Source organism: Haliotis asinina, chromosome 6 (assembly GCF_037392515.1).
Source record: "Haliotis asinina isolate JCU_RB_2024 chromosome 6, JCU_Hal_asi_v2, whole genome shotgun sequence".
In the NCBI taxonomy this organism is placed as follows: domain Eukaryota; kingdom Metazoa; phylum Mollusca; class Gastropoda; order Lepetellida; family Haliotidae; genus Haliotis; species Haliotis asinina.
In genome coordinates, this window is record NC_090285.1 from 58,297,815 (window position 1) to 58,315,988 (window position 18,174).

The 18,174-nt window shown below is 37.5% G+C and overlaps 2 protein-coding genes across 2 annotated transcripts in view; one reads left to right on the top strand and one right to left on the bottom strand.

Annotated features, from left to right (window-relative positions):
* The window catches only part of LOC137288075 (serine/threonine-protein kinase 40-like), a 30,860-nt gene that overhangs the window by 12,134 nt on the left and 552 nt on the right, over positions 1–18,174 (bottom strand). Inside the window, exons 2-3 of the mRNA XM_067820450.1 lie at positions 14,645–14,895; positions 986–1,071 (exon numbers count right to left, since the gene is read on the bottom strand). Of these exons, the coding sequence (XP_067676551.1) occupies positions 986–1,071; positions 14,645–14,858 (300 nt within the window). The 5' untranslated portion in view covers positions 14,859–14,895. The remainder of the gene's footprint in view (positions 1–985; positions 1,072–14,644; positions 14,896–18,174) is intronic.
* Positions 6,336–14,066, top strand: LOC137288076 (phytanoyl-CoA hydroxylase-interacting protein-like). Its single transcript, XM_067820451.1, has 5 exons — positions 6,336–6,477; positions 8,088–8,382; positions 9,498–9,574; positions 10,447–10,729; positions 11,077–14,066. Exons 1-5 carry the CDS (start codon positions 6,466–6,468, stop codon positions 11,736–11,738), a joined length of 1,329 nt encoding a protein of 442 aa, XP_067676552.1. The 5' UTR covers positions 6,336–6,465; the 3' UTR covers positions 11,739–14,066.

Consider the following 18,174-nt stretch of genomic DNA (forward strand, 5'->3'; position numbering starts at 1 on the left):
TCCTATGTGACAGGTTCTCACGATACGATTGGTCAAAGTATCAGCCAATATAATGAGTAACTGAGATATAATGCGTTACATTCAGGATATTTTATCCCTTCACATGATGGGAAGCTCTGTTTAGCATCGAGTAATGATAAATGTATCATGCAGTATGTATGTGTATGAATGGTGATGTATGTTTGCCGCGTTAAGTTAAGATGAACAAAGTGACAAACTACAAATCTCTATATGTTCCATGTTACTTACACACCTATTGATACTTTCCTTGAAATAGTCAGTAAGCACGAGCAATGAATTGGCAAAAAATCTAGATGATTATAATCCAAGCCCCCCCCTTCTTTTTAAAATCTATTATGAATAATATAATATAATTCAGTCCATATGATGAGAGAGACAGGAGTAATTTGTATATTTGTTCATCTCGTACGTACAAAGACCGCGTAGGTGTTGATAAAAATACAGCACACACTGGCAAACGGGTATGAGAGACACAGGTAATAAATTACGTGAAATGCTGTAATATATGTATTCACATCGGCCTCTTTCCCATTTACATCTTTACGACACAATTAAATAATCAGTACTTGTTTGTGAGACTAGACAGTTTCCTGTCATATCCGAGACCTGCCAGGGAAATCAGGCATGATTAGCACTAATTAGCCTCGTCGCAGCAATCAGACAGTCAGTGAGGGGTGCCAGGTGTTGGGCAGTGGAGCGGCTCCAGGGCTTAATGAGTTAATGCAGGGGACAAGATAAACACAATTTATATATTATACGTGATTCATATATGTTGGGAATCAAACCTTGACTTCCCCTGTGATGAGATAATGGCTTAACCACTGGGCTTCTTCAATACATCCAATAATGAGGTGTGTTTACATCAGGGATTCTCCACACGTATGCACCTTGCATGCAAACACACAAATTCTTCCTGAAATGATTCTAGTTCTAACGGTGGTAAAGCATAAGAAATCACCCTCACCTTGATGGTGTAGAACTCGTCTGTACCTTCTTTCCTGGCCAGGCATTGGACGATGCTGCGTACAGGCGATGATCCAAGTCGAGGACCTGCGATTCGATGTGTCATAGTGAGTGATTGAGCGCATGTTGTTTAATGCAGCAATCACCAATATTCCAGCTGTGTTCTGTATATAATGTTTCAGACAAATTAGGCCAAAGAAGGGAAGTAGCTCTATCAGGCAAATGATTTGATCCCTGTGTTCTTTCAGTTGGGAGTCTATGGGTGTTTTAAAGACATTGGTTTGTGTTTGCAGTATCTATAATTGTACCTATAATTACACAGTAACACACAAAAACAATAGTAAGTGAGTTTGGTTTTAGGCAATCTAAGTAAACTCAGTCTCAGTATTATTGGCTACACTCCTCTACTGAGTCTAACAAACCCTCGTAGGAGATCGCGTCAGGTAACCTTTGAGCGACCTGTGACTGTCCAATCAAACATGAGACGGACGCGAGCTGACATCCTTGAATATTGACAAAAAACGCTATTTTCAGTGACTGTTTACTTACTGTTGACAGTGCGCTAGCATGTTCCATGTGCATCACCTGGAAGTGATTGTATGGAAAATAGCATTGAGAATCATTTGAGTACAAACTTTTTCCAGGTTCAAGGTTACCTGATGTGACCTCCTAAGTAGAGTAGTGTCATGAATAATACTGAGTCTATGTTTATTTAGACTCAGCCTGGTTCCATGGGCCTGTTGCGCCTGCGCTAATGCTCCGACACTGACCCAGGCAACCACTGCCGATTGGCAGCCTTCACTGCAGGGAGACATGCCATATATTTACTATAGAAAAATCTGAGGATGGGTGGTTAGAAGCTTTTCATAGCATTTTCATCGATACTATGGCAAAGTGTTTGTCACCAGAACAATGACCATCGTTACTTTCAGTGTTGGAAAACGTTATTTAAGCAGTATCGAGACACAAAAAACGCTGTTACATGGGTGATATGTAAACAGTGACACACCTACTTTCATCACCAATATGCTCTGATATTTCGTGTCAGCTTGCTATTGCCATGAAATCGTACACATAAGCCATGGACCTGAATGACCACACTGATTGAATATAGTTACCATCTTCATTTTGGGGAGATCTGATGATGTGTAATTCGTTGATTTGGCCCCCTTTTACTCCTGTTATGTGAGTTGGAAACAAACTGAACACCCAGTCATTGTAACTAGAAAATGGTTTTTACATTACATTATATAGGTAATAATAATTACATCTAATACTTTTGAAACACACAAATGATTCACTCAACAATGTCTATATACCAATGCATGTGCTTTCAAATATGAATAATAATAGAAGAATATGGCCTATTTATTATTTGTATTCATTTGGTATATCAATTATCATTTCAACATAACTCTGGGCTGATCACAGTGATGCAATAGGCATTGAACTTCAAAAGGTACTCATGGTATGGCAATATCTATGTGATGCTACTTGGTGGCTGATTACACATTGGAGCATCATATACTACTCAAAAAAAGAAATGCATTGTCGAAAATTGTTATCAATTTATACACGTAAGGTTCAGTAATACAGGGCAGTCATGAAGAAAAATTGAATGAACATTAATGTTCCAATGCTGCCAGAAATTGTATGTCACAAATGACGAGTCTTCCAAGGTCAAGGTTGCAGTCAGTATATTGTTTGGACACCATTAGCATCAATGGTTGCTTGGCATTGGTGTCCCATAGAATGGACCAGATTCTTGATCTTGATCTTAATCTTGACATTATTTTATTTTCAACTTTCTTTTGACATCTTCACAATGCAATGACATCCTTTTTACTGTGTGCACCAAGAGTAGTCAGTGCTTTAGACCAAACAAATTTAGGTGTTAACATACTACCCAATATCTATATAAAGATACAGTTTCTAGATACACACCACAAAATTAGGATTTAAAAAAATAAAATCACCATAGTGAACTGGTCAACAAGTACTGAGCAAATCACTCAAAATTCCAAAGCAAGATCACTGATGGTGAGTTAATTTATGAACGCATGCACTGATGTAAAGAATAATAAAGTAAAGCGAAAAGTCCATAACAGCATGCAACCAAACTGGTTAACTGATATCTGACTGAATAATTGCTGATGTCAGATGATTTGTGTCAGATGTATTCTAAGAACACTTGGGTTATCATTCTCAAAATAATCGATGTATAGCAAATTTATGACAGTTGTCATAGGTAAAAATCACCCTTAATTAAACAGTACACAAATATTGGAATGTTCATCTGTCTTATAAGTTCTTCAAAATATATGTACGCCAATGTATTAATTAACATACTAATCATACCATGTTTTTTTGTATATTCAGTATACTATCAGGAACATAAAATAACAAATTCATTGTCTTGATCTGTATATGTTTTTGTATTTTTGTATTTTGATAATTTGATTCACCATATTTATCATAATCATAAACATTTCAGAATGATACTGGCAAGTACGCTATCTGTTTCATTTTGTTTTTCTACCCTGACGCGATGGATGACAGAGGACATAATAGGTGATATTTTTGAAATCAAATTTGCTAAGATGCAGATGCTAACTATTTTCAATCAGTGTGATCGTTCAGATCAGTGGCTTATGAGTATGATTTTGTGGCAATAGTGAGCTGACACGAAATATCAGAGCATGTCAGTGATGAAAGTAGGAGGTGAGTCATTGTTTACATATCACCCATGTAATGATGATTTTCATGTCTTGAAACTGCATACATAACATTTTCCAACACAGGAAGTAATGATGGCTGTTGTTCTGGTGACATACACTTTGCCACAGTATCGATGAAAATTCTATAAAAAACTTCTAACCACCCGTCCTCGGCTTTTTCTATAGTAAATATATGGCATGTCTCCCTGCAGTGAAGGCTGCCATTTGGCAGTGGTTTCCTGGGTCAGTGTCGGACCGTTAGCCATCGCTTTAACCACTAGAGTACCCCATCACCCCTTAAACAACAACAACAGCAACAACTGAAAAAGAACTGTTTCCATTTTTATGAAAAAACAAACTGAAATGTATCATGATAAGATAAAACTAATCATCTGATGTTATCTGTTGCCACATAATCAGTGTAGCTGTTTACCAGTCACATCAGTCTTGCTGATTTACAATCATTTACATCAGTACTACTAGAGGTACAGAAGCTCACCTTTATCAACTAATATATAAGTGTGGGGATGTGCCAGGGCAGCTAATGTGTGCAAATTATAGCCATTTGAATAGGAAGCAGTGGATGCTCATACATATATTGCTGAACAATTTGGGATACGTCGAGACTGTTAACATGACCAACTGTGCTAGAATTTTTGGAAAAGAGATAACAAGCAAGAGGTTTCAGAGGAGTTGATGAAAGATCAGAATAACAGGGCAAAATGGATGATGGGTAAAGTGAGTGGGTGCATTTATTTTTATACCACACTCAGTGATATTCCAGCTATATGGCAGTGGTCTGTAAATACAATCCAGTGATCAACAGCATGAGCATCTATCTGTGCAATTGGGAATGATGTGTAAAACAAGTCAGGAAGCCTGACCACCCGATCCAGTTGATCATCTCTTACGACAAGTATGGCTTGCTGAAGATCAGTTCTAACACGGATCTTCATGGGTATGATGCATAGAAGGCATTACCATAATGTCAAAGGAAAAAGCTGGATTAACAATATCTCCCCTACAAAAATTGATTTAATTGATTTAGTCTGCTGGAAATATGCAATTTCTGGGCATACTTAACCAGAAAATACTTAACTCAAATGAACATATTCAAATGGCTATTTACTAAAATTCTTTCAAACATTCTAAATTTATATAAATATTTGTATTTTCTAAAAATCGGAGTTTTTTATAGACAAATCAGAGAGTGGATTTTGAGTTTGAAAATCAGAGTAACTCCTCCAAAATCAGAGTGGTTGGCATCTCTGTTTTACTTCTGACAAACATTTCAGACTTCATATGGTGGGCGTGTCACTTTTGTTTGATAATAGGGGTGGTGTGTCAGCCTAGTGGTTAAAGGGTTCGCTGGTCATGCCGAAGACCCGGGTTCGATTCCCCACATGGGTACAATGTGTAAGGCCCATTTTCTGGTGTCCCCCCGCCGTGATATCGTTGGAATTTTGCTAAAAGCGGCGTAAAACCAAACTCACTCACTCATTATTTGATAATTCTAAGGCTACTATAGTAATACAGCACTGAATTCCACACAACAAGGGAATGCTCTTTATGAAAATGGATGTTAATATCCCACATAATCCAAAGTGGCTTTATGAGGTGCTAGAAGGTTAATAGTCATGTGACATCCCACCAGGTACCCATTTTCTGCTGGGTGAAGAGAGGCAATTTTGAACAAACTCACTTGCCCAATGTGAGACCACATTTGTCGCATGTGCTTCATTGTGGGAAAAGACAGAGATCATAAAAAATCTAAGGAGTCATTTATAATGAATGTAAACTATTCAGTCAGTCAAACAAATGCCATGGAATCACTTGCATACCTAGTGTAAATGACACTAAAATAACAGACTAAGAGGAAAACACGACATTTCATACTTTCAAAATGGTTTTCATGGTGACAAAACCACTATGTCAATTTTTGCAAGGTTAGCACTGGCAAAAAATAACAGTTAAAAGTAAAAAAAAATGAAATAATAGAAAAAGACTTGCAAAGAAACTGATTGTACAGTGTAAGCTGGCTAAACTGGCACTCACTGGGACTGAAGAATTAATCCAGCAATGTGCCAGATTATGGAGCTGATGATATATGTACAAGCCAAAGATGGGACTGAGAATATATGCTGCTGTTGACAACCTGCCGGATTGGACAGACGCTGGTGTTGACAGCTTACACTGTATATTATACCACCTCCATAAAAATAGTGAGAGTTAAATCTTACGTCATACTCAGCAATATTCCAGCTATATGATGGCCATAACAATCGACTTTGACAGGTTTGTTAGAAAAAACAAACAACACATCCTTGTCAGCAGAGAAAGATAGCTTGAGTAGCTGTTTTTCAATCAGTAATCTGTACTTTCACTTTCAGTTTGCTATAAGCTGAACTCATTATAGACCACTTGGAAATCATCATGCACAAACTGCGCATTTTAGACAGTTTCACGTGTTTGTTACTGCACAGTTACCACCTTCATAACAATAGACTTTGACATGAATATTGATTGTTAACCTTTTGCATGCGATGTGCTGGAACTATAAATACATATCTTGGAAACAACATATCTTTCCTGGAAAGGTAAAACAGAGGCTTGCATGACCATCCAACATTGTTCACACACGACTGGTCAGGTATCAGCATTTATATCATATATCTCCCTCCTATTGGATGTGATATACACAGACATTGACATGCACGTGGTGGTGTAACATTGGTGGAGGGACTTGCTCACATTGGCAATCAGTATGGCCGACACTGTAAGTAGAATACTTCTATAACTAATAGATGACGACTATCTGCTGCATGACTGAGTTGGTGTTTGTGAACATGATGACTACCATTGCACATATTGTCATATTTGATGGTGTGCGTGTGTGCATGATGACAATTTTTAAGGAACGTGTACAATGCAAATAACCCCAGCTCTAAAATTTATGTCCAAAGTAAGTGACACCCTACCCTCATGTCACGTACAAAATCAGTGAACCCCTCTTTCCATAATTTTTTAGCACAATTTTTAAATATGTCACTGTTGTGAATTTAGTGACACTTGGAACACCAAATACACTGATGTAAAGTAAACATTAAGCAAGATCTTACATATGTGTGAAAACCCTCAGCTGAATAGGCACAGACAACTATAAATTAAAAAAATACATCATTAACATGTGTATACTCATTGTCCAATATTCATAGGAGGCCCTGCAAAATCAATTTAAATTGAACAAAAAACAATTGTGTGTCATCAGAAAATAAATTATGTTTGATTTGCATTAAACTAAACTGATCAATAATCAATATATAATCAATAGTTACCACAAGAGTCAATACATGCACAACAGAAGGACGACTTTTTAGTTGGGAGTATTTCACGTAGCAGTGTCAAGACGACCTGTCAAGTTGGGCTGGCAAAAATTATCAATAGCTGGATATTTGGTCGATAGGAAAGATTATTTAGAACAAAACTTTAAGGACAACAGCTTCTTTAATTTGTCAGCATGGCGTTTCCATACAAATATCTGTATCATCGTCATGCTTGATAACAGTATAAGAATCTGTAACGAAACGTCACATGACAATGGTACAAACATCTGTATCTTAACGTCACATGACAATGGTACAAATATCTGTATCTTAACGTCACATGACAATGGTACAAATATCTGTATCTTAACGTCATATGACAATGGTACAAATATCTGTATCTTAACATCACATGACAATCGTACAAATATCTGTATCTTAACGTCACATGACAATGGTACAAATATCTGCATCTTAATGTCACATGACAATGGTACAAATATCTGTATCTTAACGTCACATGACAATGGTACAAATATCTGTATCTTAACATCACATGACAATGGTACAAATATCAGTATTTTAACGTCACATGACAATGGTACAAATATCTGTATCTTAACGTCACATGACAATGGTACAAATATCTGCATCTTAACGTCACAGTCACAAATAAAAGAACTTGTCATCCATAAAGTTTTTTCAATTCTGTACTTCCCAACTTCAGGACGATGTAAGATATAATTATCATTATACTAACATTTATATAGTTCCATTGTTAAGCTCAGCTACTTCCAGGTGCTTTGATTTTTCCCAATAACTGGATATATTGTATTACTAATCTCAGCTCCCTTGCAATGATTTAATGTAGCTTTCCCATCTTTACGAGGTACCATCACAGGTGGGTGAACTAGATATATCCATTTCTTTCAGACATTTTTGCTCCAAGTTACATCTCCGATATTTATCAATAATGAATAGACATTTATTAAATGACCATCAATCGCTTAAGACCTCTATTTATAGCCAGCTCTACAATCAGGTGTTTCGATTTCTGTTTCAGGGTAAATCTTTTGCATTTTCGTTAAAGACTGAAATACATGATGTTAATGTGACATTGTCCTGGAGCGAGGATGAAGTTACACATCTCTTTGTGGTGGTGCACAAACCATTTGATACGCTCCATGCTGTGTACCTAATTGAGGATCTGGACCAAGACGATCTGACACTGGATCCAACCGATGATGACGGACCTACTGTGTTGGTGTATGGGGTGAAGATAGTGCCGAATGTCCAACAAAGTTTATGCATGTTTCAAGTGCTCAACTCTGGCAGTTTCACAGTTCGATCATGGACAGGTTGATATTTTCCTTAACACTTCTTAAAACCAAATGTTCTTAATACTGCAGGTATGCGCTGTGTACACATACAGTACTAATTGTCATATTGGATACAATCTGAAATATGTACAGTTTCTGTGGCTACAACGAACTAAAAATGAACACAAATTTTAGTTCATTATGACCTTAGTTTGCTAAAGACGTTGCTACACTTGAGTGCACATACACCTGCTCTGACTGGGTTCAGACTCCTGGGTGCTTTGTTTCGAGTGAAGTAAACCCAAGTACAAAATATTGCAATTTTGATTTGCGATTGTATGCTTATAATTTTTTTTTTTCACAATCAGCAATGTATATTATATCTCATGAATAGGTGATAATTGTGTTTTAATTGTTTGTTTTTTGGTTGCATGTGACCATTAAGTCTAATACTTCAGGGACGCTCTGTGTACACCTACAGTACTAATTGTCATTCAGTGGTTATAATGAACTCAAACTGAACATTCATTTTGGTTTATTAGAAGCTTAATTTGTTACATGCATTTTGACAAAAATATTAAAACAACTGGGCTTGACAAAAAAAGTGTGTTATAATGTTAGATTTGTTATGTAATCAGCTCTGTACACATTTCACATTTCCCGGTGATCTACCGGTGATCTACCGGTGATTAAACTGATTTTAAGGGTCAAACAATGGGGTTGGCTTATCTATAAGGCTGTCTTATCTACAGTAATATATGGTTTTTAACACATATAGATCATATCTCCACATTTTCACTAAATGAAAGAATGGATAATTATCAGTTTACCTGTATTATGTGTTCATAGCAACAACCATATCCTCAGTGTAAGACATCAGGAGTTAAAACTATTTCAGAATTTTCTGTGTATTGGTTAGCATTATGACTACTTCAGGTTAGAGTTACTTCCCTTGGAATCAGAAACACTAAAACATTTCCTGTATGTCCAATTCCTGTGAACAGTAATCTCTGCTTTAACCTGTACTCATGCTTTCCCATATGTTAATGAGGAATTCATGATGGAATTTAAGATACAAGATGCTGAGAAACAGCAAAGACAGAAGAGAAAGAAGCTGTATGAAAAAAACCAACCAAATATATTTTTGCTTACAGGATCAGAAGAGTCACTAAGACTCAGCAACATTAACAATCTGCTCTCAAAAAGACTGGTGTTTACCAGGATGGCTATGGTAAGTGGGACGTCTTCCCTAAGAAGGAGGGGAGGCGGGTTAGCCAGCTTAGGGGTTAAAGTGTTCACTTGTTATGCTAAAGACACGGGTTCGATTCCCCACATGGATACAATTTGTGAAACCCATCGTCTGGAGTAATCTGTTGTGATATTACTATGATTACTGGAATACAGGTAAAAGCTGTGTAAAACTAAACTCACTCAGTCATTCACTGATCAACAAGGCAGACATTTCTGCTATTGTGTTAGGAACATCTGAGTGAATGATGTTTTATGAATAGCAAAACTCCATATACAATGGGCGATGGGGGTTCTGAATCAATCCACCCATCTAAGATCATTTGTGACGTGATTCAGGCGCCAACATGAGATATTTCAACCTGCAATATTCCAGCTATACCATGGTGGTTTGTAAATAACTGGAGCTGGACATGACAATCAAGTGATTAACATCATGAACATCAATCTACAAACTAGGATACAATGACATGTGACAATTAAGTCAGTGAGCCTCACCTCCGTTCTTGTTAGTGTCAGTCCCCTCTTCCAACAAGAAGGGACTGCTGAAGATCAATCGTCATCATCCATTATTTGGTACCAAATTTGCAGCAACTGTATCATTACATTGTGAATATTAGACAACATTCACTATGTCATGTTTTGTCGATGTGACATGTATGCTACTGATAACGAAACCAAGAAAGTTCAAGGGGCTTCAATGATCAATTTCCCATTTTTGCTACAAATGTATTGAATACCACGCCAAAATACATAACAGCATTAGTCAAAGCAGTCATTTTTACAATCCCAGCCAAACTTCTAAATATTCATTCAGCCTTAATGTAATATGTAATTAAAATTTCTGTTCAACAGGAGGATTTTGAAGTCTCTACACGATATACCCCACCAGCAGACTACAAGATACTGGCAGACCAGAGTCTCCCTGATTCATGCACCACTCTCATATACCTGTGCCGTGATGACACCCAGTATCTCCTTGAGACCCCCATGCCTGCCCTGGGGGTGAAGGTTCCATTCCCACTACCCCCCAGACAAGCCTATAATGGAATCATCCTGCAGACAACAAGGACAGATCACCATGGACACAAAAAGTACCAATGTCAACGAAAATCAAAAGATTTTACCTTGAATTCAGGTGCGAAACAAATTACCGGATTCAAACTATTACTCTAAAGAATCAGAAAGAAATCAAGAATCCTATTGTTCATAAGATGCTTTGCATTCATACTGAATCACATCTCATAGCAGCTTGACAAATAACAAAATAACCTGACTTTAACTGACCCCATGGTGGTCATGTAATGACCAGGAGCCTGATATACTATAGAGTTATGACTGATGGCTTTGTGGATTGGAACCACACCACTACCCTCTACTGAATCTCATCAGAAACAATACAATATCAACAGAGCGCTCTTTTACCATGCATAATACATAACACTACAGAAACGTTTGAATGATCCATAATATTTATGTTAACAGTGATGACTAAGGATGATTTGGAGAGACTAAGGGCAAAAGCAGAGTCATTCATGTTACGAGATTCATCGACACATGAAGTCAAGGTGATGTTCCGAAACAAGCCACGCGAGAAAATGGACGACATCATGGAAAGCAAGGCTGGACTGATGGCGAAATACATCAAAGACCGGAATGGAGATGCACACTCCCCAATCAACAACAACATTGATGGTCTCTTTTTCAGCGTCTCCCTTGACAGAAGGACTGGAATGATTCCTATATCCTCATATTATGGCAACCGCAGACTTGATGTTCCAGTTGAAGCGCTCTTCACACAAAACACGAATATATATTTCACTGATTTTTATTGCACCTACAAAGCTCATTATGTGACAGTTGTCATGACAAGAAAAGGTTCGGACACGGATAGATTCTGTGAGGCAACCCTGCTTCAGCTGGACCCCTACGACAACCCGTTCCTTTACAGAGAGGGACTGACAGTACACACGACCCGAGCACTTCATGTTGAGGTGTTCTATACAGAGGACGTCAACATCACAGCCCTCCAGGAGCAATATGGAACAGACAGAGTGAGCTTCACCAACACATTAGCTCTTGGAAATAGGCAGAGCACTAAACATGGCCTGCCAAAGAACAGGCGTTGTGTCTTTTGTAACTTGTGATCTTTGTCACAGTTATGCTGATGCATTAGACGATGTAACATATACGTGAGAAGTGATCACGTAAGAAGGGGTCATACATCCTTGTGAATGTCTGACCATAAAATTCTGCATGGCCCACAAAAATGCATCTAAAAGTGAAAGGAAAAGCAAGTTATATTTGGTATTTTCTGAAGGCAAATTCATCATTTGCACCCAATCAAGCTGGTTCCATGGAGATTGATGTAATTAGGGTCAAGCGCTTCCCTTAGTATCCCAGACTGCACCTGTCTCATATAGAACGATCATGGCTAGAACCTAGCAGCCCATGCTTCCTGTATGTAGTGAATATTGGGATCAAGGGGTTATGCTGATCTCATTAGAATTGGACTTCAGCTGGTCTTAAGTCAAGATCTGGGGTCAGGCTCACTGACTTGGTTTCACATGTCAATGGTCATGTTCAGACTCGTTGATTTGGATGGTGCAAGTCATTGTATCCATACTGCTTACATTGATGCTCATTATGCCTATCACTGGATTGTCTAGTCCAGACTTGATTATTTACAGACCACCATCATATACCTGGAATATTGCTGAGTGTGGCATTCATGCAGACAAAACTCACATATATATAGTTAGAATTTCAATACAATGTTACAATACAATTGTTAAATATGATTAAGGAATTGTCATAGTCAAACACAACTGATATAGTATTAGGATAGTGGTGCCACAGATGCATAACAATCAATATAGTATGGTAGTAGTGCTGCCATTGCTAAGTACCTCTTACAATGTTGTGATAGTCTTGCCATTGTTATTAAGGCTGATTATCAATATAGATCATAGACATTACTTAATAGCTGATAATTATATACAATCCTTTGTCAATAAACATCGTAGGTTTATCTTTGAACAAAAATGCCAAAATGTCTGAAAGCAGACCATGAATAAAGCCCTAAACTCACATCTTGAGAGAACATTAAACTTTTTTTTATCACAAAAGTTAATGCATGATACTATTCATGATTTTCATATGGATATCATTAATATTTTTCCAGACAAATGGTAATGTATTGTGAAGGTACTGCCATAGTTCCCCCACAAATGATAAAGTAATGTGATAGTGTTGCCATAGGAACACAAACAAATCATAAAGTACTGTGATATTGTTGTGATAGTTATCCCACAAATGATAAAGTACCATGACAGGGTTGCCATAGCAACCCCATGAATGATAAAGTACTGTGATTTTGTTGCCATAGTAACCCCCACAAATGATAAAGTACTGTGACAGTTTTCTGTGATGAGTCACAGACTAAAATAAACATTCAGTGGGTACATATGATCATTGATTCTGGCTTATTTTCATTATTAATACCAACAATAACCATAATATCTGCCTGTAAAACAATGCATATCTCCCAAGTTATACAACTAAAATAGTAGTGCCATGTTTTATCAGAATGTTTACATGTTCAAGTTTGTTATCTTATTTGTTCAACTAAATCAATATGACACAGATATGTAAAATATCTCATCCTCAAAGAACTTGTACACAAGAATGCATTAAACTCAAGTACCAACTACAAGTGAAAACATGGTATCGTGATAGCACAGCCATGGTACATCACAGACTGTTGGACATCTGCATAAGGTTGTACCTTTAACACTGGTCTCTACTAGGCATTGAAAACGGTTTTCTGCATGAAAAGGCAATGTGATTTGGGTAACATGATGTAAACTTAATGCAGTACATACTGTAACATTCAAGTTCTAAAAATGATAACTTTCATTTTGTTTGTGAGCAAATATTTGTTGTACATATCACATGCAGTGTAATCATGATGATGAACATGACAACGAATGGCATGGATTTACAGCTTTAATATCTACAACACAACATTTCTGAACTACTTCCGATCATTAAAAGAATAACAGATTATGATTAGGAGCAAAATATACAGTGATAGTATAACCAGTCTAAGTAACCTTATCCTCAGTACTTTCGTTACACTCCAATACTGAGTCTAACAAAACCTTATGGGAGGTCGTGTCAGGTAACCTTTGAGACTGACCAATCAGAACACAGCTTACCAAATATTCGTAATCATATTCTGCCCATTCACCTGATGAAGGGGTGAGAAGTAGCCCAGAAACATGATGTAAATCAACACCATTCATTGTCATGGTAACTTCCAACTTCTAACGAAGCAGATGATAATGAACACAGCAATGAATTGGTATTTACTACTTACCTGTACACTTATTTTTTATACCTAATTTATCTGTACCATTATACCTACTTTGTACAATACCAATACTAACTAAAATAAAACACTTTTCCAAGCACTCTGTATTGATATTAGTGAATGAGTGAGTGCGTGAGTTATTGACACCATCAGCAGTTGTCATCAACTGTCAGGTAGCCTATCAAGTTCAACAGGAAAAGTTTTACAATCAAATCTCTTCTTACACTGACTATCTCATATCTGGACAATAACACAAAAATAATATTTCACACCTTAATATCACAAATATTCTGTCAATTATCCTATTTTCATTTTTTAAAGGATACCAAACCAGGAAGAGAACATATTATATTCCTCGAGCTTGTCAAATCACATATTATTACTGGTGCTGGCAGATTTCTATCTGATGAGTGTACTTGTCTGACTTTGCAATAAGCACTGTCTATATTCATCTTATCTAACACAAATATGACACAAAACTTAGAACATATTTTGCATGTCTCATCTATTTTCGATTACTGATCAGACTGAGAAAATCATGTGTGTTTTTCTACTCTTTCATTTTTTTCAATCACTGGCATAAAATATGCTGTTTTTTTCCAAACCAGTTGATTTGTAAATCAAGAGATATAAGAAAGTCCAATTTGAATATGATTTGAAACTCTGCAGTCCACCTACCCAACATGTAGGGTCCTGCTGTCTTAGTGCCTGGCTTGACGAAACCTGAAGAGCCCTTCCCTAAGTCTGGACCTTTGTTAGCACCACGCCCACCTGGGGGATGACGGAACCATTGTCTTGTGACAGATGAACCAAGGCGTGGGATCTTTGGGGAGGGGCCACAACTTCCTGGTGAAGTGGCATCACTGGATGAAGGACTTGGCCCTCTCTTCATTGTGTCAGTTCTAGCTGACAACCATTGTCAAGGCCATCTGGGTAGAACATATCAGTGACATATAGAGAGAGTGACATATTTGACATATTTTAAAGGGGCACTGATGCGGAAAAATTTCCTTAAACTGGTGTAAACTTCTGTTATTATTTTTCTCCCGTGAGTACACGGATGATCATGATAGCCCAGACTTTGTGACCTGTGCTGCAGAGTCTGTATGAGCAATTGAGAGTTTAAGTATAGACAGATCAACTAAGGTGAAGTCATTTATACTTCATTACAAACGTTTAACGAAAACAAATGAAACACTTTGAAGGTTAATCACCTGCCAGTGGTAGAAATGGTAAAAACTATTAGGACAGAAAAATAACGAAGCCAGTGTACGTTTCTGTATTTTGTCTCATAACCCTAATTAGTTTATTGTCATATTTGTATGATTTTGAAAATTAATAAAAGAACACACGATCTGCATGACACATGACAGCAACATTTATACGTTGTATAGATTGCCTATGTGGATCCTATTTCACACACATACAATCTAGTGTGTGTTTTCTGTCATATAGATTCTGCTGAATGCTACAACAAATAAATTAAAACAAAATGCAAATTATGAATGTAATACAGACTAATTTCATAGCAACAATGTCAGTCTACTATCTTGTTCAGGAATCTATCCATCAATATCCACATAAAAGAACGATATTCCATTCATCTGCAGCTGGTAAATAATCCTGCTCTGTGTCGTGTGTCTTACAACAGTCTAATTTGCGAAAAAGTAACACATCGTTTCACGTATTTCACATTGGTGAAAATCCGATAAGCCTCTCATTGGTCACCTAAGATAGCACACCTGGCAACTAATTGTATGATGTCCGACAGTAATGTGGCTATCCAATAATGAGCAATCAGTCAATCAACGCAAGGGTGGTTAATTCTTTGAAGGGAGGATGTTGTTTTCACACTTGCACTTTACGACAGGGTGTAGTCAGTATAGATTAGTACATCTACACACACTGTTTGACAAATCCACGGTAGAAGATAACAGTAATTAATCAATCAGTGTGTTATCGGTTAATCCTTTGATAGATGTTTGTTTTTGCAACTCGGCTGATAAACCCTCTTGTATCACTTACATGCACATATTACATAACATACAATATATTTGCCATTACAGACCTTAATTTAATTTATAATGTTGAGTATTTACTCCAGACAGGAGAAATGCCAAATGGGAAACTTCGCTGAGTAACCCAAGTGGTGTTACCACTAATTATACCTGTTATAAATTCATTAACTGTCCATCCAGAGAATGATGACAAATAACACGTGTAGGTTTACACCATCGAACGTGAGTTACAGCAAGGAAGATGTAATCTCTGTGTCGCATGCAGCCTGAAAACACTTTGGGGCCAAAAACTGTTTTGAGGATACCGACGGAACTTTGTTACATAAGGAATACATACAGGCATTTGCTGTGTACTTGGGTAAATAGGTGTAATAAGTTGTTTTTTTTACGTAAGAAAATTTTCAGATTTCTCTACCAAAGGCAAAGTCATTGTTTTTAGTTTATGAATTGAAATAAATCAACTGTGTGTTTTTATTATTATAAATAATAAACCAGGGTAGCTACCATAGCTACCAAAATTTACGTATGATATTTGCTATCACAGCTGAACCAACACTCAAAACTATCTAAATTTAAAGCTTTGCAATCTTTCGGACTGAGACAAATGGCTTGCTACGTGCCTGTACACATCATATTTTCACACAACATGATTTAATATCGAGGTAAAAAACACAGGAATAGGATCAAATTGGATCAGTCACTATACCACCCAAGCATCCGAAAAACTACACTGCTGGGATATTTTCTTATGATCAGACAAGGAATACTATGGATATGTTTAAATAATGGCATATGCAGGCCCCCCTAAGTAATTGAAGGAATTACAGCAAATTTGAAGGAATTGCATCTCAAATGTAAACAAACGCAGCCCACTCGCGAAACAATTGCAGCGATATCGGTAATTTAGCGGTAATAACAGAAATACATCGGCCCTATCGGAAGCAATGTCGGTAATACTGGAAACACGATCGGTCATCTTCGGAGATTTTTCGGTCGCGAGCGGAAACTCACGCAGCAAAACATGGCGTCGTTGGAAGAAGCACCCGTCTCGGTGAGATTTGTATTTAGTTTCTACTATTACATTTTTATACTTATCCATCTTTGACCACCCGTGTTGAATGCGTTTAGGTATGAGGTGTTGTCGGGGCAATAGCTTATGTTTTTAGGAAAAGATAGTCACTCTAGGAGAGCGTCACAAGTCATGCCCCTGTAGTTTGTTTACATCTGAACATCGAAGTCGTGCCGATGATTACGAACGTGCGCTAGATATAACATCATTTTTTTTTTAAAATGTGTTTAAATTTGTCAATTGCACTTCGTAGCAAGAAAAATTATGGCTCATAAACTTCTTCATGGCGTACGTTCATGATGTTCGTAATCATCGGCACGACTTCGATGTTCAGATGTAAACAATCTCCAGGGGCATGACTTGTGACACTCTTCTGCAGTGACAATCTTTTCCTAAAAACATAAGCTATTGCCCCGACAACACCTCATACCTAAACGCATTCAACACGGGTGGTCAAAGATGGATAAGTATGAAAATGTAATAGTAGGAACTAAAAACAAATCTCACCGAGACGGGTGCTTCTTCCAACGACGCCATGTTTTGCTGCGTGAGTTTCCGCTCGCGACCGAAAAATCTCCGATGATGGCCGATCGTGTTTCCAGTATTACCGACATTGCTTCCGATAGGGCCGATGTATTTCTGTTATTACCGCTAAATTACCGATATCGCTGCAATTGTTTCGCGAGTGGGCTGCGTTTGTTTACATTTGAGATGCAATTCCTTCAAATTTGCTGTAATTCCTTCAATTACTTAGGGGGGCCTGATATGATGGGCATCTGGCCTCCTGACTGTTTAGGCAAAGAAATTCTGCTAATGTGGACAGGAGTCCAGTTCCTTTGTCCGTCACGGTCGAGGGAACGGGCGCTGACCAATTTGCAGTTTGGTTTCGTAATTAGACCGTTGGTGAGAAACATTTTTCGCTTCGCATCAGTGCCCCTTTAGATATATATTGACATTTTCAAATTATACTGAGCCAGTAACCTACCCTTACTCCAAGGAATAGTAAGTTTGAAGTGGTACGCGAGATCTGTCTGCAATAGCGAGAGTAATTGTCCCTGGCATCATACAGGCAAACGTGTTCAGATTCAACACAGGGAAAGAGTTCCTCCTGTTCTCCCATA

Bases quoted from the DNA above. Each gene is read 5' to 3' on its own strand.
- LOC137288076 (XM_067820451.1), top strand. The intron at 8,383-9,497 runs GTTGATATTTTC...TTTTGCTTACAG, and splicing joins CACAGTTCGATCATGGACAG to GATCAGAAGAGTCACTAAGA. The intron at 10,730-11,076 runs GTGCGAAACAAA...TTATGTTAACAG, and splicing joins AGATTTTACCTTGAATTCAG to TGATGACTAAGGATGATTTG.